Source organism: Daphnia pulex, chromosome 7 (genome assembly GCF_021134715.1).
Source record: "Daphnia pulex isolate KAP4 chromosome 7, ASM2113471v1".
Classification (NCBI taxonomy): Eukaryota; Metazoa; Arthropoda; class Branchiopoda; order Diplostraca; family Daphniidae; genus Daphnia; species Daphnia pulex.
The window spans coordinates 982,513-1,003,889 of NC_060023.1; the positions used below are offsets into that span (position 1 = coordinate 982,513).

General features: G+C 38.7%; 3 protein-coding genes and 1 long non-coding RNA gene across 6 annotated transcripts; 2 read left to right on the forward strand and 2 right to left on the reverse strand.

Moving 5' to 3' along the window:
* Positions 1 to 149: 149 nt before the first annotated feature.
* LOC124197011 lies at positions 150 to 1,211 on the forward strand. The gene is made up of 4 exons (XM_046592265.1): positions 150 to 324; positions 400 to 608; positions 668 to 785; positions 863 to 1,211. The coding sequence occupies exons 1-4, from the start codon at positions 299 to 301 to the stop codon at positions 957 to 959; spliced, it is 450 nt and encodes a 149-aa protein (XP_046448221.1). The 5' UTR covers positions 150 to 298; the 3' UTR covers positions 960 to 1,211.
* A 154-nt stretch (positions 1,212 to 1,365) lies between these two features.
* Positions 1,366 to 2,074, reverse strand: LOC124197012. Its single transcript, XR_006875924.1, has 3 exons — positions 1,921 to 2,074; positions 1,796 to 1,823; positions 1,366 to 1,718 (listed from the first exon to the last, which is right to left on the reverse strand). It is a non-coding gene; the product is annotated as an uncharacterized LOC124197012 (long non-coding RNA).
* A 1,255-nt stretch (positions 2,075 to 3,329) lies between these two features.
* LOC124197014 lies at positions 3,330 to 4,941 on the forward strand. The gene is made up of 4 exons (XM_046592267.1): positions 3,330 to 3,542; positions 3,642 to 3,683; positions 3,756 to 4,029; positions 4,119 to 4,941. Exons 1-4 carry the CDS (start codon positions 3,444 to 3,446, stop codon positions 4,595 to 4,597), a joined length of 894 nt encoding a protein of 297 aa, XP_046448223.1. The 5' UTR covers positions 3,330 to 3,443; the 3' UTR covers positions 4,598 to 4,941.
* Positions 4,942 to 5,155: 214 nt separating this feature from the next.
* On the reverse strand, positions 5,156 to 6,635 carry LOC124197015. 3 transcript variants are annotated; one of them, XR_006875926.1, is made up of 3 exons: positions 5,738 to 6,510; positions 5,609 to 5,629; positions 5,156 to 5,535 (listed from the first exon to the last, which is right to left on the reverse strand). XR_006875926.1 is itself a non-coding variant. In XM_046592268.1 (3 exons), exons 1-3 carry the CDS (start codon positions 6,604 to 6,606, stop codon positions 5,257 to 5,259), a joined length of 387 nt encoding a protein of 128 aa, XP_046448224.1. In that variant the 5' UTR covers positions 6,607 to 6,635; the 3' UTR covers positions 5,156 to 5,256. The 3 variants fall into 3 exon arrangements, 1 of the variants encoding a protein (XP_046448224.1); XR_006875925.1 differs by having other exon boundaries at positions 5,734 to 6,510; XM_046592268.1 differs by lacking the exon at positions 5,738 to 6,510 and adding an exon at positions 6,520 to 6,635.
* Positions 6,636 to 21,377: the final 14,742 nt, after the last annotated feature.

Below are 21,377 nucleotides of genomic sequence, written 5' to 3' on the forward strand. Positions count from 1 at the left end.
TGAACTTGACGAACTCCGAATGTTTGAACCTTCAACACGGGCGATAAATAATCAAAATAAAAACGATAAAGCGCCATCGGAGGGGTCACCAGCCACTCAACTCCGCCCATCAACGTAGATGAAATCCGAGTGCCATATGCACTCGGTTTGGGCCAGCAGTTAAAAGAGATACACGCGCACGCAGTGTAGCTACGTGACATCATAAAAAGGGGCCAACCGGCAATCCAACCTCAATTTGTCCAGCAGTTGCAGTTAAATACGTCGATACATCGAGAGCTCGTCCAACTTACATAACAAAATGAGAACTTCAATAGTTGGAAAAAGGTATGACGTTAAACTAATTAATTTTATAATTTGTTATCGGCTGAAATTTTCAAATGAGAAAATGATTTCAAACAGATTGAGGACACCTGTCATTTTGCTGGTGCTGGCCGGACTCGGTTTGACTCAGGGCCGGCCCCCTCGCCAACAAAATCAGCCCATGATGATGAGGTTCTGCGGGATCGAGTTGACGCTGGTCATAGACGAGGTATGCACCGCTCACAAAAGCCCGGACTTTATCGATCATTTAATTCTCAATCGGCCATCATCGAATAACGAATCAACAGGTAAATATCAAACAGATTATATTATAAGCCAATTTGATAATTAGTTGATCATTCGGCAGGTAACGGGCGGACGGAATTGGACGACAAGAAGAGCGATTCGCTGTTGCGACAATGTTGCGTGATCGGCTGCACGGAGGACGATTTTGCTACTTTCTGCCGCATCGACAGAAATCAAATGTAAACATTTTTCCTTTTTTTTTCCTGGTCATTCCTATCGACTAAAATTTGTTGATTTTAATTATTTTTAAATACAGAAGGGAAGTGGCGATTCGACTGAGGAGCGAAGATGTAGACGCCGATTGGCTGTACGAATTTCTACCGCGGTACGGAGCCATTCACGCGCCAGAATAGATTTAAAAAAAAATACTATGTGTAGTTTTTAATGATGACATTTAAATGTTGATGTATTTTGCTACCGGGTTCATAAGCTTTAATAACTTTTAATTATTATGCAGTATATATATATATCTATAAATAATTAACCTTTTGGGCGATCATTATCAATAAATAAAGCCGCAACGCCGTATTCCAATTTTTCAACCGGGCCCTGTGTTTGGTGTCAAGTCTCTTATCACGTTAATACACAACAAGTGCTGACTCGTTTGAAATTCGAAACGCTCCAACGAAAGAGAATTTCGTCCAGATTTTGTCACGAAACACGAGATTGACGTCAATGAGCAACAGCTGAAAATGACTAACGTCCAGTGATACTTTCTTGTAACGGGGCGGGATAAAATTCATAAATAAACGACTAATGTGACTGCTGATAACATTTTATTTTCTGAAATAATATGTGTGATGTGATAAAGATACTTGACGGGTCGGAACGGTCGAAAATTAGGCGGATTAATAACCTTTGCAGTTTCCACCGCCAAATTCGCACGCCTCTCTAGACAGGGTTGGGAAATTGCACAGTTCGTGATTGGGGTCACTGCAAGCCACTTGACGACCCACGCACGTCCAAAAGCCTACTCTGTAAAAGCATTTGCAAGCAAATCCTCGTTCGGCTGGTCTATCCAAATTGCAGCCACCATTGTGGTAATTGCAGCCGCAGGCCGACGTTGTTTCGAGTACGACAGCCACGACGACTACCAATAGCAATACTTTCATCTGCATCAGAGCAATCAAATACATTCCATTTTACAAAAATTGTAGTTGGAAAAAACAAATTTCAAAAATTGACATACCATTTTCTCCATTTTTTTGTCTTTTTAACTACGCCGAAAAAGAGATAAAATAATGGCAAAATTAGAATTTAGAATTAAATTCATTCGTCTTGAAAAATTGAATTACCAAGAGAAGTTTCACTTACGGCTCTCAAATATTATAGGAAGGTGTCCTGGTGATTTCTATCGTCTAACTGTAACGCCAACTTGATTCTTTTATACGTGTATACCCCCTGGAAGAACCCACTGCCAATCGATAATCAAACTATCCATCAAAGGATGTGGAATACTTTATGGCAAAACGTTTCCGTTTTGATAAGAAAATCGCGGTAAGAATAACACGTCGACCACACGTGAGGTTGACTTCAAATCAGTTACAAGCAATATTCAACCGCTGAATAATTAATCAATTTCAATCGAGGTTTTAATAGAAAAAACAAAGAACCAAATAAATAGTAGGATACGATGAATATTTACATTTCACGTAACCACATCCACATTTTTTATTATGAAGGATACCACAGAAAAATGATTTCGTCTGAGACGCATTTTCAAGTGATTTGCGCTGATACAATCAAGCAATTTTTTTTTACCGGTCGTTTGCGGTTAAAAATTATGAACATGCAGCCGGCGAATACCCCGCACGTGACAGAACTACGGCGTCGCTTGGTGAGAGTTTCACATCGTGATGGAAGTCTAGATATTCATTTTATAGATATCAAGTTTTAGTTCGCTTGAGCCTGGAAACCTGCTGAGCTCCTGTAACCAACCGAGTTGAACTCTGCACCTACAAAATTCTTAAGAGACGATGATTAAATCTAGATCGATTTAATCTGCGCTACTGTGTCGGTTTGCCCAGGCGGTTAGCCCACAGTAGTTTTTGATAGCATCTGATAGCTAAAAGAACCTGTAGCTATAAATCTCGTGGCGGGTCCCACCGCAACTAGAACGATTCAAATTTTTTCATTTCAATTCCTAGCGACAAAGAGGCGAACTGCTGGAAATAATCGGCGGATGGAAACTCCAATATACCGACGAGAAATAAACTGAATGGAAAAGTTCGCTAACGTTTGGACAAACAATAAAACACCGACAGATCGAATTTTAAATAAGGCATCGAATTCTCTGTATAACACTGTACCAAGTTAGCGATGAGAGAATTTCAAAAGAATAAGACGAACATTAAAATGTCCAGCATATAAAAGAAAAGCCACAACCGCAGTGTACACGATCCATTTCTGCCCAAGTGTTTTCAGTTTACATTAATTTCCCCCACAGAGTGTTGGTTTGTAGGTATTTCGATTATTCAAAAGAAACCGAAAACGAAAACAAGTCTTTTGAAAACTGTGAAACCTTGGGCTGGGAAACTGCACTGCATACGGTTTGAACAGGAAAATATGGTCAGAAGAAACTCTAAAAGAATTGAGACAAACAAACAGGGTTTCCCAAAAAAGTGTTTGCATTGCTTGCCCACTCAAGTGTGCAATACACCGCAACATCTGCGCCAATACAGCAAGTAGCTTTTTTGACTGAATGTGTCATCCATAACCAACTTGTCCCGCACATAAATGGAGGTGAATTTCCAATAAAAAAACCCAGAAACAAATTAAGCGCATCACGAAAAACATCAACTCAAAAAAGGGAGAAGAGCACGACTCTCTTATTCAAAATGATTTACGGAGTCTTTTTCGTGTTACTTTGGACTTTTGCTCACGCAGCTGTCAGTCTTGACTTGGAAGAAAAATTCCATCAACTCAATGAAAATTATGTAAGAAATCCCAGCTCGACCTTTCTAATATTTTCTTTTCATTTTGTCGTTTGAAATGTTAATTTTCTTTCAAATGTTTTTCAAAAAATACAATTCAAGGATAAAGTTCTAGCTGAATTGAAGGAAAAGGATCAACAATATGTAAGTCAATTCCCTTTCCATTGCTTTACCGTATTACCAGTAATGCATTTCTTTTAATTTTACGAAATCAAGAAAGCATTAACGGCCAAAGTCAATCAACTGGAAACCAAATTACAACAGCAAGAATCGTTAACAATGGCCTCGCAAAGCGAACCGAGTGCCGGCCATAACTCAACCAAAGTCCTTCGCCAGGCGACTGTAAAGGTGCCAACTTCATGCCTGGATGTCTACATCAACGGACAGACGACCAACATGGCCACACCTTTAAGCGGAATCTATTTGATTATGGGTCCCAAATTCGTCGAAACCGTTTTCTGCGACTTTACTAAATTGACCACCGATCCCAGTGAGTTGAATGTCTTCTGAAAAATACTATGCGCAATAAAACTCAAATCAAATTTAATTAAATTTAATGATTAATTGAATCACTTATAGGCTCCCAGCGATGGATCGGATATGCCGATATCAAATCAGCCCCCATCTACTTCTACGTTCAAAGGAACACCCCCTTCACCGCCGCCAACATTCCGATCCCGTTTCAAATTGAGCGCGTTAACATTGGGGGCGCCATGGATTTGCCATCGGGGAAATTCACGGCGCCTCGAGACGGAACCTACTTCTTTTCCTTTGCCGGCCTTGCTCTATTTCAAAATTCAACGAGTAAAGTTTACTTGAAAATAGCTCTTTACTCTAATGGGGCTTATGTCGGGACGAGCGAGTGCGCAGAGACCAACACCGCTGGCCACTCGAGTACGTTGACACTTCAATTGACGCTGAATTTGCAAAAGGGAGTTCAAGTTTGGTTGCAGATCTGGGCTATCGCAGCAGAAGTTTCACTGTGGGATTCTCGATATAACCACACTCACTTTACCGGATGGATTCTACAGGAGGAAATCGCTAATAGCCTTTTGTAAAATCGGGAGTGACGACAGAATTATTCAAATGAAATCACGAAAATATCGAGAATGAATTTTACAACCAATAAGAATGTCTTTTGTGAGGAAAGAAATTGGCGATTTGTTAAAAGAAAAAAATGTCAGATAAAAACCAAATTTTGTGCGTCATGTAACACTCCAAAATAAAATCCCGATCGGACCATATCATACGAGATATTTTATCCCCAAACACATAATTAAATTTTAAAACGCGCCTACGTGCATACAGCTGGTAAAATCCGCAGTATGCTATAAATAATTAACCTTTGGGCGATCATTATCAATAAATAAGCCGCAACGCCGTATTCAAATTTTTCAACCCGGCCCTGTGTTTGGTGTCAAGTCTCTTATCCCGTTAATACACAACAAGTGCTGACTCGTTTGAAATTCGAAACGCACGAACGAAAGAGAATTTCGTCCAGATTTTGTCACGGAACACGAGATTGACGGCAATGAGCAACTACGAGAAAATGACTAACGACCAGTGATACTTTCTTGTAACGGGGCGGGATAAAATTCATCAATAAACGACTAATGTGACTGCTGATAACATTTTATTTTCTGGAATAATATGTGTGATGTGACAAGCAGATTGTGTGTTGTGATGAAGAATTTAGTTTTGTCGGAATGTTCCATAATTAGTCGGATATGTGAGGACTATAACCACCGCAGTCTCCATTGGCAAATTCGCACGCCTCTTTTGAATTGTCGGGGTTTTGGCACAGAAGGTGGTTGTGGTCTCTGCAACTCACTTGACGACCTCGGCATATCCATGCGCCTCTGTAAACGCATTTGCAAGCCATGCCTGTACTGGCTGGACTCACCATATGGCAGCCACCCTTTCTGTAATCGCAGTCGCAGGTCGATGCTGTTTCGAGTACGACAGCCACGACGACTACCAAAAGCAATACTTTCATCTGCATCAGATCAATCAAATATTCCATTTTACAAAAATTGTAGCTGGAAAATTTTTTTCAAAGATTGACATACCATTTTCTCCATTTTTGTCAACTACGTACGTCGTAAAGAAATTTCAAAACGGCAAAATAAGAATTCAGAATCAAATTAACTGGTAAAATATTTTTAGAAATTTAATTACGAAAAGAAATGTTCACCTACAGCTCTCAAATATTATAGAAAGGCGTCATGGTAGTTTCCATCGTCTAACTGTAACGCCAACTTGATTCTTTTATACGTGTACACCCCTCGAATTGATTTCCAAATTATCCATCAAAGGATGTGGAGTACTTTCTGGTGAAACGTTTCCGTTGTTATAGGAAACGCGGTAATTCAAATCAGTAGCAGACAAATTTTAAACCGCTGATTAATGAATTAACTTTAACCGCGGTAAAAAAAAAGAACCAAATATTTTCACGTTTTACAATTTTACCAAACGCAGGTGAACCGAAATACGTTAGATATGTGGAAAGAAAAGATGCTATAACTGACTCGAGCGCGTTAATTTGATTCAAAATGGTAAAAAAAAAATAAAACTTGTAGACAAACGATTTGAAATAGGCTGAAAAGCCTATCCACTCCACCATGGTGACTCCGCTCATCACACATCTCCACAGGAAGAAATCGCTAATAGCCTTTTTTAAAATCGGGAGTGACGACAGTATTATTCAAATGATATCAAGAAAATATCGCGAATGAAATTGACGATCAATAAGAATTTCTTTTGTGAGGAAAGAAATTGGCGATTTGTTAAAAGAAAAAGAAAATGTCAGGATAAAATAGGAAATTTTGTGCGTCATGTAACGCCCAAAATAAAATCCCGATCGGACCACATCACAAGTGATATTTTATCCACCAAACGGATAATCAAATTTTAAAACGCGCCTACGTGCATAAACAGCTGGCAAAATCCACTCCGAGAAACAAGCAAAATTTGTTCCTACCTTATCTGCGTTGCTACGTTGATCATCGATCCAGTAAATGGCAGCGACTGGCACCGGAAAAGCTCTCGATTTGAACATGATTGGCATCAGGAAAACACTGCACAGTTACATCACATCAAGAGATGCAATGTCACAACCTGCAATCAGAAACAGACTAAATTATCGACCGCCGGGGAAATATTCTCTGGCGCTATGAATAATGTCGACGTTTTGTAAGGCGTGTCTAATGGCAGACTGATTCAATTGAACTAAATTGATTCGCGTCGAACTCGACTCACTGATGACTAACGTAATATTCAGAAGCACAGACATGACAGTTTGTGAACGGAATAGAACAAGACCGTCAGTTTGCTGCCAGTAATTTAGTGTGCTAAGATATCGCCTGTTACCGACTGTTACTACAAATGGAGAAGTACTCATTTCAAATGCTATCGAGTTCTATCGCTACGCTAAACTGCGCATCCGACCGACTCCCATTTCCACTGAAACTTCTTTTTTCCGCCAAGAAATAGACATCCTCATTGATAATTATACGAAGCAGGTTTTACTGGAAGGACACAGTCGTCTGAACTAGCAACATCGACACACCGCCAGCAGAAAAAAACTCGGTCGCTAATTTACTCTATTGTTTTCCTCACCTTGTTTCCTGTGGTTTCTCGTCGACATCAACGCTGGATTCTCGCAGTGGTAACCACCTTCGAGTCATCTGGGTAATATAACATTAAAATTTACTTTTTGGGTATCAACGATTTCGCAGATAAATGACGTCACCTTGCGATCCCCTCCAGCCGCTTTGGAGTGGCAACCCCAAAGGATTGTCGGGGGCGTCGTCCTCGATTACCTGTCGAATCGACTAAATTTCACGTAAAACAAAGACAGAAAATTAATTATCAACAATTTGCAATTTAATCTACTTCTTTATTTAATTTACTTCTTGTTACCTTATCATTCTTCTCCTCCACAGGTACGAAATGGAAATGGTCCGAGACACGGAGAACAGACTGGAGCCACCGGCGAATGGAACGGGACGGGAGCAAATTATTTCTATCAAAAATCGAAATCAGATGCGACGTATTCAATTACAGCCACACCCATAATCAAATATTAACTTTGGAGATGTTACCCATTGTGAAGCAAGCAGTCTACATTAATCTTGGCTTAATCAAAGATTAAGCTGATCGCAAATCTTAATAAATCAACAATGTGAACTTCAAATGATTGACAGCCCAGTATCGTAGTAGACTGGCGAAGCAATTTTTCGTACCATTTGCACCAGTGAATTAAACAGTAACCATCACAGTCGTAACATTAACCTGTCGATCACTCTACTAAATCAAAAAGAAGTTATCGTACTTAGAAATAGCCTAGCTACTCTCATCTATTGCTGAACTTGTAATGGACCCCAAAGAGTAGACGAATCGCGATAGCCAAAAGAAATCTTTGGGAACTGATACTGAAGACATCCGAACATTTAAAAACATTATCACATACGGGAAACTAACAAAAATAATTTTCTCGTTTTTCTTACCTTTTTGTGTTTTTCCGTTGATATTATGACGCCCATTATTATTATGACAAGCGGACGAAGTGGTTTCTCACCGCCGTTGTTGCCAAATCCGTTATCGCCACATCGTAGCATCTGGATAAAGCATTAAGTTTTGATTATTTTTAAATTTTATGTTTAAGTAAGAAAAAGCAAATTATTGTAAATGTTGCACTACGAACAATAAATAAACTTTTGAATTTCAAGAATTTAATTTCTTTCAGGAACAGGAAATCGATAATTATATCATTTCTTTGTCGATCGATTAACTGATCTAGGTCAAACTCTGTGAAAGTCCATATCCCAAAATTTAAGCAACGCCCGATGAGGATGAGAACGAAAAGTCTATGATGCTTTCTGACCACATACCATACTGTTCCGGTATCGGCAATATTTAATCATTGAATATTCATTCATTTAAGATCTTGTGCAATATTAAATTTGATCTTGAAAATCAATACTGTTCAGCGGATTGCTCTGGAAACTAAGGCATCTCTACATTTTAGACGGCGTATGAACTATTTGAACTCACCTCGTCTGCCCGTTTTTCCACAACCGCTGGCGGGTCGAGTCAACCCATAGTTAGAATATAGAAAGTCGAATAACTGATGGTCAAGAATAATTCTCCCGCGTCGATAAGAAGGTTTTCTTATAAATTGATATTGCCAAACTATGACTCGGCAATTCCGTTTGGACCATTTATTTCCATCTGAAATTCAAATAGAGCATCATATAAATATATTCATGTCAAACTATGGTCAGCTGATCGCCCGATCCCAATTTTGAAACCATGAATAACACAACAGCGTCAATATGAATCCGATTCCAATCATTTGGCATACTCACAACGCTACCTGCCGTTACTATAAACGACGACGTTCTCATACGTCCGGCTGGAGTCTTATTCGGTCCCCACAGCTCATCGACTAGCTTGTTGGTGACGCGGGAAAATTGTCGCTAAATTCCAACGAGGGAATTTGCATCAAAAGGAGCTTAACATAACAAATCGCAACATCATTTTCGCTTTTCTGATAGCACAAAAGGGATCTACTAATTAAATATCAGGAATGTTTTCGTTACCTTTCTTCCTGGTGGCCGTTATTTTGACTTGTGGGTTTACGTCGACATCCTCGCTGAATTCTCTCAGTGGTCGCCACCTTCGTGTCATCTGGGTAATACAAAATAATGATTCACATTAATTGTAAAAATGATTTTTCGTAAAATTACGTTACCTTTAATCAGCCGCTTTGGAGTGGCAACCCCAAAGGATTGTCGGGGCCACTCAAGGGAAGTGTCGTCCTCGATTTCCTATCGGCTCGTTTAAATTTCACGTAATCAAAATTGAGTTTTCAATACTTTGCAAATCACTTAATTTCTTTTTCTCACCGTATTATCCTTGCATCTTCCACAGGTACGAAATGGTAAGAGTCACGGAGAACAGATTGGAGCCGCCGGCGAATGGACGAGGCCTCTTCAGCTACTTGTGGGATCAAGTTGAGTACACCACCATATTCACCTGTTGAAATTAATCGTAATTTTAGAAATTTCTCCATCGTAGCAATGTGATTTTATCATCCAAGATGTGGTGCCGACAATTCAACGCAATAAGATGGTTGACTTGACAACCTATTGGATTTACGGGATTTTAACTTTTCTTTTCCCCGTCTCTCACGAAACGGTAAACATCAACGGCGTCGCAAAACCATTTCAGTGGCCGGTATGCAAATTCTACCCAATGTCGTTATAAATTTGAAAGTCATAATCAAAAAATTCTATTCTATTAAAGGTTTGGTTGGGACTTGGCCTTTCAATTCTGTTTGTTATCTCAATTTTAAAGTTGACGCAACACGCCTTAAACTATCTTCCCGCAAACTGGGAATATAAATCCCGATCGAAAAAAGGATCAAGGCAATTAAGAAACAGAAACATTTTGCTTGTAGCCAAGAAAAAGAGCGAAAACGAGTACCTCTACGTATTTGGAAATCTGCTGTCACAAGGTTCAATTGAAGCTATTTGTTATGATAGCAAGGATTGAGGAGAAAATTAACTTTAAATAAAAATGAATTAGGTATCCCTTGTCAATCAAGTCGGCTGCCATTTCGTTTGGTAGCCGGGGTTTGGACAGTGGTAGCTTTCTTTTTCGTCCAGGCATACACCTCGACTCTCTTCACCTACATCGTTATGCCGGTTAATCGCCCGTTAATAACTTCAGTTTACGACATTCCGGACAATCCTGACATTAACGTCTTCATCGAGATGGCGGGAATTCCCGATATTTTGCTTTCGGCAAGTTAATTCAAATACAATGTTATTTTTTTTTTAGATCAAACAGCTTTAACTTGTTGAATTTTTATTTGAAATTGATTTGACAGTTGGTTAACGATACGGTCCTGTTCAGGACGCTGCGAAAAAGGATCGATTCTTTCCCTAATTCACGATGCAATTTAGCATCGCATTGCATCAGTTCAATAAGACCCGGAACGAAAAACGTCTTTTTCGCTGTAAAATGTTTCAACTATTTTTACTCGATTGGATTAACAACTAGTGTTTGGAATTAAGCTAAATTAGAAAATAATCATGCAAAAACCCAAATTCAACAACAAATTAAAACGTAATAATTTGATAGGTGAAAAATTATCTCAAAGACGCAATCAACGCAGATTTCAAAAGAACTGGAAAATGCAATTTGCAGATGACGAAAGACGGCTTATTCCCATCGTTTGTCACCTTTGCGCTCCCGAAAAATAGTCCCTACACGAAAAGTATTAGCAAAGGGTAAGATACAAATTCACAAATCCATACGGTTATTGCCTTAATCTTCTTTGAATCTATTTTCTTTTGAATTGTAATATTTTATGCGCGTAAAAAAAAAGACTGTTGGATCTGCATCAAACTGGGTTGATCGACTTCTGGGACACATGGTTCCGCCCAACGTCTCCGCAATGCACGGGGGACATTAAAAGTGGATCCAGGAAGTCGGGAAACCAAACCTCAGCACTTTCCCTCAAAAATTTGACTGGGCCATTTATAGTCTTCGCAGTTGGATTGAGTCTTGCATTTTTGGTTTTTCTTTTCGAGCAAATGTTTTACTATTACTAAACCTGTTGTAGCAATCAAGCTAGGCGTCACTGGCTTTAAGTAGTGCCCATTTAATTTACCAGTTTTTCAAAAATTTGAGCTGAAAATGTCGCGCTATGGACATTCAATAAAAGTTCAAATAATTTGTTGTTACTTTTGCTCGGTTATTAACTTCAAAACTTGACAGCTAATCTGTAATAAAAACTAATGCGACTTAAAATGTAAACATTTTATATCGATCCATTCGGAACATAATAGTTAAGTTTGACCTTACCTTTGTTGCATTGATCTCGATGTTGCTACATTAAATCACCAGTTTGGCGACTGCTGGCATCGGCAAAGTTTTCCGGAGCGAACGTAGCGTAGTGCTCGAAGAACAGGTGTACCGAGTTGTGCCGCTGTCCAATAACAGCACCGCCATTTTTCTATCTGCGATTGAAATAAATTTATTAATGTATTGCCTAGTTTTATCGATCGCACAACGTAGAGGGAACGATTCGACGTAACATTCTTTTTCTTGAGGCCTTAACCTGAAAAGACTAAACCGAGATAGGTGGCACTTGCAAATCGAAACATTTGCACGGAGCATTTATAATCCTATATCAATGGGGTTGGCTCTTTCCCCTTTTTGGCAATCCTGTGCGAGAAAATTCTACTGAACAGAAAGAAACGTCCAGCACACTCATTCGGGGCTAACCAGAGCATTTGTTGATATTTTTTATTCGATTAACTTTCACATAATTTTGTAACTATCCAATGTCCGCTGGGTAACGACATCCGGGTTGCGGCGGATACAATATACAGACACAGAATCACCGAGAATTACAAAGTTGTACGCGATCCTGAACAGTCTGCATATGGACTTGAGACGAACTGATTTGATGACAGAAAACTACAGATTCTCTGGACGATACAATTGATTTTGTGATATCCAATCCAAGATACAAGTGAAAAGGTGTGCCTACCTTTGTCTGCGGTGCTATGGTGATCATCGATTCGGCCAATGACAGCAACTGACACCAGAAAAGACGAACATTATTTTTCACAAGGCAGCCAGGTCAGCCGGGGAAACATCCTCTTAGACTATCAATGTTAAAGTGCACTTATAAATAATGTTGAACGGCAGCAAAACAATAATACGGATATTCCATTTTAGACCTACAACAGAACGCTTTATTTCTATTCGAAATTGATTCGTATTATACTAGACTCACTGATCGCAAATGGTCAAGAGAGAACAGGGCAGGCGTGACATTGCTAAGACAATGAATAACATATTAGTGAATAAATCCGCTGTCAGAAATCGCTTATTCCGCTACTGCTACCGTCGCTACTGCTGTAACCACTGTTACTATATAAATGAAGATGTCCTCCCATATACGTTCTAATGGGCAGTCTTTAAGGTAGCGCATTCAACTGATATCCCCGCTGAAATTCCGTCAAGGAATATCAAGCTGAGTTTATTCAAAGAAAAAAGGAAAATCGGTTCTTCTAAATTCTTCTACCAGCACAAAAAGGAATGCAAAATGATTCACTCTGTTGAACTAAAAATTTTCTAGAAAACTACCTTTTCGGACCGAATATTATCTCGCGCACCGAGGTCAACACAACAACTTGCGTGGTTCCACAGCCTAAAACTAATTATCGAATTGATCGAGCACAGGATATAATCTAAACCAATCCTCCCACACAACGAATGTTCCAGTGTTCTACTAAATATCTAATTCCGCAGTCCAACGAGAGCATTGGTTCATGTCGTTCTGAAACTGAAATAGATCAAAATCAATGGACTGGCGTTGAATTAAATGTGTTCGTCCAATGTCGAGAAGCACAGACGTGCATTTTGTGGAAATGAATAACACAACAGCGTAAGTGTCAATCTTCCGCCAATCATTTGGTGTACTCTAATACCGCTGTCGACCGTCACTATAAACGAAGAAGCTCTTCATATACTGCAGGATAGTCTTCGAACGTTTCAACGCACAAACAGACATATTAGTGAATCGGGAAAAAATCCCGCGTAACAAAGTCATTTACATCGCGTGATAATAGGGCAGTAATAATTGGAATTAACTAGAGAACCGCGCCCATTACATCTGTGCTTCGCTGACAACACAAAAAAGAAATCTGATAGTCATCTAAAATGTTTTCTTTACCTTATTACTTTCTGTCGTTTGTCACCATTTCGCCCTGTAGTTTCTCGTCGTCATCCTCGCTGAATTCTATCAGTGGTCACCACCTTCGTGTCATCTGGGTAATAAACCGACATGATTAACTTTTTGGAATTAACATTTAATAGAAAAATTACGTCACCTTGCGATCTATTTCAGCCGCTTTGGAGTGGCAACCCCAGAGGATTGTCTGGGCCACTCAAGGGAGGTGTCGTCCTCGATTATCTGTCGAATCGATTAAATTTCACGTAAAACAAAGAGAGAAAATGAGTTGTCAATACTTTTCAAGCCAACTGCCTGCCCTCTTACCTCATCATCCTTACACAGGTACGAAATGGTCCGAGTTACGGAGAACAGGTTGGAGCCACCAGCCAATGGACGAGGACTCTTCAGTTACTTGTTTGATAAAGTTGAGTATGCCTTTTGATTCTCCGTTTGACTGGCTCAAATTTCCTGAATAATTGAGAGAAGGAAACACGTAAACTTACTGAAACACAAGTGATGAAATTAAACTAATAATTTTTAAACAGTGAGCTGAGCTTACGTCTAGTATAGACTTCACACAAAATACTATTCAATTAATTTGTACACTTTTTATCAAAGCAATGCGATTTAATTATCTACGACGTGCTGCCGACAGTTCAGCGCAATCAGATTGTTGATTTGACAACGTATTGGATTTACGGAGACAACGGTTTCCTGATTCCAGTGTCGGGAGAAACGGCCAACCTCAACGGCGTCATCAAACCGTTTCAATGGCCGGTAAAACGAATGAAAAATTGTGTTGGATATCATTATTAGGACCATACCATTATTCTTAAACTAAGATTTAAACTCTTATAAAAAAAAATACATCCAAAGGTTTGGCTGGGAATATGCGTATCTGTTGCTTTCGTTATGTTGGTGTTGTATTTAATGCAACACTGCATAACAGTAAAACATCTCCTCGCAATTAATGACAACTTGACGACCCGCAGCGGAGGCAATCCGAAATTCGCCACAGAACAGATGGAAAACGAGTACCTTTACGTCTTGGGAAATTTACTGTCGCAAGGTTGAACTTAAAACAAATGATGTTAGCAGATAAATCCTAAAGAAGTAATACAATCTTATAGGGATCCCCTTCAAATCGAAACGTTTATCTTTCCGAATGGTGGCCGGTGTTTGGACGCTGGCCGCTTTCTTCTTCGTCCAGACCTACAACTCGACTCTCATAACGTACATAATTACGCCAGTTAACGTTCCTATTATGAGCACAGTCCAAGACATCGTTGAAAATCCCAATATTTATGTGTTTATTAAAAAGGCGGGAGTTAGTGACACTTTGCTTTCGGTAAAATTAAATTCGAATTCAAACTAACTGTCGCACATATAAAATTTCCATTTTAATTCACAGACGTTAAACGATTCGGGCATGTACACAAAACTACGAAAAAGACTGGACTCTTCTCCAAATGCCCGGTGCAATTTGACGTCAGAGTGCATCCGTCTAATCACACCCGGATCAAAAAATGTTTACATCGACGTAAGATATTGCGAAAGTCGTAACACAATATTATTTCAGATGACTGTAATAGAAAAGAGCATGAACCCCAACTTATTAATAGGGGAGAAATTACCTCAAGGACGTTATCAAATCTGATTTTCACACGACTGGGAAATGCAACTTGCAGATGGCAAAAGAAAGATTCATTCCATTATTTGTAACATTTGCGCTACCGAATAACAGTCCCTACACTAAAAGCATTAGCATCGGGTAAAGACTAAATTTATCCTAAATTGCTCTTGTACGCAAACATGTTGAAATTCTAAATGTTGATGTTGCACGTTTTCAAATTTAAAAAAGACTAATGGATCTGCATCAAACTGGGCTGATCGACTTTTGGGACACATGGTTCCGCCCAATGCCCCCGCAATGTACGGGCGACATCAAAAGTGGAAACAGGAAATCGAAAAATCAAAATTCGTCGCTATCCCTCAAGAATTTGACGGGACCATTTTTGGTGTTGGCAGTTGGAGTGAGCCTGTCTCTTGTGGCTTTTATTTTCGAAAACATCTTTTCGATTCCTGAACGCCATCGTCGACGACGTAGAAAGTTGCAGCAAGAACCACCAACTAATAACGCCATCGAGGTTTCACCCTACATTGCCCAAGAAGAAACACCCCCATTCATCCTTGACTGAGCGTGGCAGACAATATTGCGCACGACTACAATTAATACTTCTATAAGCACTCAAGACATTTAACTCTGATCAATATACAATTAACACGAAATAGCATTTTGTTTAGTAAGTATAGTATAGGCTTATTGAAATACAAAAGCTTTGCAACTAAATTTTAATAAAAAACTAAACTTCTATCACTATCGAAATATTTTTCAAATCTCATTCGAGTTGAACAGCATGACGCAACGTAGAAATCATATCAAATAGGGAAAGGGTCTTTTTCAATGACCACTGGCCAATCAATACAAAGAAGCCATATTAGAGTCCCATTTGCACCAGTGAATAAAACATTTGACGTCTATCATCCATAAACCTGACAATCGCTCTACACGAGTCACGAGGTTGCATAGCTAATATTAGCCTAGTTACGGTACTGTGTGGTATTTAAAAGTAATAAGAAGATATTCCCATGTATCGCTGGGGTTCTAATGATCTACCGCGGGTCGTCACAACAAAACTGACATGGGCGTATGGTACTTAAGTTGGGAGAACAATTGCAAAAGCCGAAAGAAAATTATGTAACGTCATGTCTTCGTTCTGCTGCTGGTAGTATTTCAAAATCAAAATTCGTCGAAATTGAAGTTTTATGGTTAAATTCTCGCAACTGCTATCAATAGGAAGGCGACGAAATTCAATATCTCCCATTGGAAATAAATCACGATAAAAATAGACAAATTTCAGCAACTTTGTTGGAAAGAGACCGTTCAAATGAGGGCTACAATTATTTGGAGTTCTATGCGACCCTGAACAATATGCATACGGACCTTAATAGAGCGGGTTTATTAGCAGAAAACTACGGCGTCTCTACGCACCCAATGATTTTGTGAAATTCACTCTGAAATAAGTAAATTTGCGCCTACCTTGTCTGCGTTGCTGTGTTGATCATCGATTTGGCAAGTGACAGCAACTGGCACCGGAAAAAATACACGGAAGTGGGATGAGCCCAGTTTATCACATCACCAGATGCAATTTCACAACCTAAAAATCAGAGAAATGAGAAATACAATTAAATTATTGATGATCGAGGAAATATTCTCTGGCGCTATAAATTTTAAAGCGTTCTTATGAATATTCAATGCCAACAAAGATTTTGCTATTCCATTTACTAGGTCTACAACAGCACGCTTTAGTTCCATAGCAAATAATTTGAACAAGGTTCATTGATCGCATGTCGTAAAGGACAGGAGTGACATTTTGAAAAGCCATGAATAGCGTAACAGCCAACAAATATCCTGTCAATGATTTTGTTTACTTCGCTATAGTTACTGCCAGAGACGGTTACTATATAAATGTCTCGCACCAATGCGAGACAGCTCTCAGCCTAGGTTATTCCATCAAGATCATAACCCACAGTTAGAAAAGTATGATTCAATTATTTTGAACGCCGGGGAAACATCCTCTTACGCTATTAATGTTAGGGTGCACTTATAAATGTTGAATGCCAGCCAAACAATGGTAAAGCTATTTCATTGAGGCCTTCAACAGAACGCGCTTTATTTCTATTTGAAATTGATTTATATACTAGACTCGCTGATCGTTAAAGGTCAAGAGAGAACAGGGCAGGCGTGACATTGCGAAGACCATGAATAACATATACTAGTAGATCAATCTGCTGTCAGATTTCGCTTATTCCGCTACCGTTACCTACTGCTACTAGGTCTATATAAATGAAAATGTATACGTACTGCTGGACAGTCTTAAGGGTAGCGCATCCAACTGATATCCCTGCTGAAATCCTGTCAAGGAATTTTAGAATTTGAAATGATTTCTTTACATTTTCTTGTTTGGTTGGTCATAATTTCAACCTACAATTTCTCGTCGACGTCAATGCCAGATTCGCTCAGTGGTCGTCACCTTCGTGTCATCTGGGTAATAAAAAGTTATGCTTCACTCTTTTTAGTACTAAAGATTTTCAATAAAAAAACTACGTTACCTATGGCTATTCATTCCAGACACTTTGGAGTGGGAATCCCAAAGGATTGTCAGGACCACTCAAGGGAGGTGTCATCCTCGATTATCTATCGACACGATTAAATTTCACGTAACAAAAAAAAACGAAAAATGAATAATTCTGTCTAATTGAAGTTTCGTTTAAAATATTTACCTCGTCATCCTTGCTCCCTCCACAGATATGAAATGGTGCGAGTCACGGAGAACAGGTTGGAGCCAACAGCGAATGGACGAGGATTCTTCAGCTACTTGTTCGATAACGTTGAGTTCCTGTTTTTTTATTTAAAAAATAATAAAATTAATTGTTAAAAATACCTGATACATATCAATTTAAAATTTTATTAAATATTTCTACTGTTCAGCACTGAGGAAACTATTTAGTCTACGTTTATAACGATATAAGGTCAACATACATAAACAGTAACTACATTTTTAACGAATGCATTATCACAGCAATGCGATTTGATCGTTCAAGATGTGATTCCGACGGTTCAGCGCAATCAGATTGTTGACCTGACAACGTACTGGATTTACGGCGATTCAGCTTTTCTTATTCCCGTCTCTGATGAAACGGCTAATATTAACGCCGTTATCAAGCCATTCCAATGGCCGGTATACATGTGTAGAATTACTCTAAATAATAAGCGGGGCTTTTAATTCACTTTCAAAAATCCTATTCAAAAAGGTTTGGTTGGGACTTTGTGTATCGATGGCATGTGTAACGGTATTTTTAAATTTGATGCAAAGCTACAAATTACATCATCCAGCAAATTGGCACAATCGGATCCAATCGGAGAAGAAAAGCGAACAATCCGGAAACAATTATCTGATGTCCATCAAGGAACACAGAATTAACGAGTACCTTTACGTATTTGGCAATCTACTGTCACAAGGTCTAATTTAGACTTTCAGTTTTATTTTTAAAATGAGGCACTTAATTTTGTAGGTAAATGAAGCAATCAAGTCTTGATATCTTTAACACTAGGAATCCCTTTCAAATCGAAACGGTTAGCTTTTCGTTTAGTCGCTTGCGGTTGGACTTTGGCCGCTTTCATCTTTGTTCAGACCTACACCTCGACTCTTTTCACCTACATAGTAACGCCAGTCAATCATCCGTTGATTAACTCAGTCTACGACATTTCGGATAAATCTGATATTAATGTATACACTAAAATGGCAGGGATTGTGGATACTTTACTTACAGTAAGTTTCATGGCTCATTCAATACAATAGTGAAAAGATTTCGCCCGATAGAGGTTTACTAATTATTTAATGATTTAAAATCGATTTCAATTCATTTGCAGTCCATTAATAATCCGGACTTGTACTCGAAACTCCGAAAAAGAATCGACTCGTCATCCAAGTCTAGATGTAATTTTGCGTCAGAGTGCATTAGTTTAATTACACCCGGATCAAGAAACGTTTTTCTCGACGTATGTTCCATTAAAAACATTTGAAAAATTTAAGACCAAATTTAACTTGAAAAATCCTTATTGTATCGCAATGTCCCACAGATAAAAAATTACGTCAAGGACGCAATCAAATCAGATTTCGAAAAAACTGGGAAATGTAATTTGCAGATGGCAAAAGAAGGATTTATGACATCGTTTGCCACCTTGGCCCTACAGAAAAACAGTCCCTATACTAAAAGTATCAGCCAAGGGTAAGAGAACTTGACTGCAATTCGGTAGGATTAACCAAAATGATTTATCCCTTAATCAATTGTTTTTGTACAAAACAAAATAAGACTGTTGGATCTGCATAAAACTGGACTGATCGACTTCTGGGATACGTGGTTTCGCCCAATGCCTCCGCAATGTACGGGCGACATCCAAAGTGGACACAGGAAAGCAAGAAACAAAACCTCATCACTTTCCCTCAAGAATTTGACTGGGCCATTTATCGTCATTGCAGTTGGACTGAGTTTTTCGTTGTTGGCTTTTCTTTTGGAGCACATTCTTTGTGCGCAAGAGCGAAATCAAAGCCCCACGTAGCAAGTTACAGCCCAATTCCGAACCAAACATCCCATATTTGAAGTGTCATATTCACCCGTTGAACCGAACAGTTATATAAGATACCTGCGGGCCAAACGACTAATAGAAAAATGGCGCAAAAATAGCAGCTTAGAACTAGCAAGTTCCTTAACGAATAAAATCCCCACGTCTACGTACGTAAAAACACTATTGTTCCCAAAAATGAAACTATAAATGATGCACTGTGAAGACTAAATAAAGTTTGGCATTTTGATCATAAAACTCACCGCTTTCAACAAATTTTTAAGGTCCAACAACTTGTAGTTTAATTAAGGAAAGCGTTCTCCCAAAACAGACTAATCAAGTAAAGTTGGAACTTACTTTGTCCGTGTGTTGCTGCGTTGCTCAAATATATACTACCGGTCCAGCAACTGCTGGCAAAGGGAAGGTTATTCGTACCGAATATTATTTGGCGATAAAAGGTCAAGTCAAGACAACAACTTGAGAAATTCCACAGCCTAAAATCGAAAAATTAAATGCCAAAATTATTGATCGAGCGGGAAATCATTTAAACCAATCCTCCGGCGCAATGAACGTTTCAGTGTTCTAATAACGAATTTAGACATTATAATAGGAATAACAAAGAAGAACAGGTAAGGTCACAATTTTTCACAGCCTAAAGTCAAGAAATGGGAATGCCTTAATTATAAACCGTCCGAGAAGTAATTCTAAACCAATTCTCTAGCGCAATGAATGTTTAAGTGATCTAATAAATATTTGATTTCGTTGTTCTATACGAGCATTGACTTTTGGGACACATGGTTCCGCCCAATGCTTCCGCAATGTACGGGACATCAAAAGTGGAAACAGGAAATCGAAAAACAGAAATTCGTCGCTATCCCTCAAGAATTGGACCGGCCCATTTTTAGTCTTTGCAGTTGGCTTGAGCCTGTCCTTTGTAGCTTTTATTTTAGAACAAACTCTATCGATTCCTGAACGCAAGCTTCGTCGACGTAATAAGTTACAACTGGAATAACCAACTGTCGTCGTCGAGGATTCACCCTAAATAACCGAGAAAGAGAAACCCACATTCATCCATGACTGAGCACGGCAGACGTTATTGCACACGATTAAAAACTACATATCTAAAAGAACAATCACAAAAACTGAAAGAAATTTATGAAAGTAGGTAATTCCTTCCTTTCAGCTGCTTATATAGTATTTCAAAATCAAAATTGAACAATAGACAAAATTCAGCAACTATGTTGGAAAAAGACTGTCCAAGAGAGGGCTACAGTTATTTGCAGTTCTGAGAATACTAGTTTCTGGACATGTGTTTTCAATTTTCTATTTTTTAAAAAAGGTAACAGATGTCGAAAAAGACTTTCTAAAACTTTTCACGTGTTCTGGCATGGTTAAGAACTATAGTGGGGTAATGGCAATGCTACTAGCACAACGGATGTAACGGTTAAAAAAAGTTGTACCCAATACTAGTACTGTAATCAGACCACAGGAATATACCGGAAGTAATTATTTGAAATTTACCTTTTTCGTTACTAGAGCTAAACTAGGCGTTTGGTTTTGTTGACTGAGCTGAGTCTGCCCCTACTGTATTTCATTCAGTTTAACTTTCGACATTCACCAAATTTCCTAAATAATTTGGAGATTAAAAAAGTTAATTAAAAGAAATTCATGAGAAAACTAGACTGAGTTAAGCACCAAAATATTCTAATCTTCATAGAAACTAGGAATAACGACTCATATAGTGCGTATCCAATAGATTGAGACGTTCACACTTGAAAAATGTGTGCAACGTTATGCAGCAGATGGCCTTGCAAAGGAAATTGTTACTCTATTAGCATGAAGTCTGTAACTTCATGCTATTAGTGCGCATCAACAATAAAAATAAACAATTTCT

Excerpts from the sequence above, each read along its gene's own strand:
- LOC124197015 (XM_046592268.1), bottom strand. The coding sequence starts at position 6,606 with ATGCCAATCATGTTCAAATCGAGAGCTTTTCCGGTGCCAGTCGCTGCC. Across the intron at positions 5,630-6,519 it reads AACGTAGCAACGCAGATAAG|TTGACAAAAATGGAGAAAAT; the intron begins GTAGGAACAAAT and ends CGACGTACGTAG. Across the intron at positions 5,536-5,608 it reads TGACAAAAATGGAGAAAATG|ATGAAAGTATTGCTTTTGGT; the intron begins GTATGTCAATCT and ends GATCTGATGCAG.
- LOC124197011 (XM_046592265.1), top strand. The coding sequence starts at position 299 with ATGAGAACTTCAATAGTTGGAAAAAG. Across the intron at positions 325-399 it reads ACTTCAATAGTTGGAAAAAG|ATTGAGGACACCTGTCATTT; the intron begins GTATGACGTTAA and ends GATTTCAAACAG. Across the intron at positions 786-862 it reads CGCATCGACAGAAATCAAAT|AAGGGAAGTGGCGATTCGAC; the intron begins GTAAACATTTTT and ends TTTTAAATACAG.
- LOC124197014 (XM_046592267.1), top strand. The coding sequence starts at position 3,444 with ATGATTTACGGAGTCTTTTTCGTGTTACTTTGGACTTTTGCTCACGCA. Across the intron at positions 3,543-3,641 it reads ATCAACTCAATGAAAATTAT|GATAAAGTTCTAGCTGAATT; the intron begins GTAAGAAATCCC and ends ATACAATTCAAG. Across the intron at positions 4,030-4,118 it reads TAAATTGACCACCGATCCCA|GCTCCCAGCGATGGATCGGA; the intron begins GTGAGTTGAATG and ends AATCACTTATAG.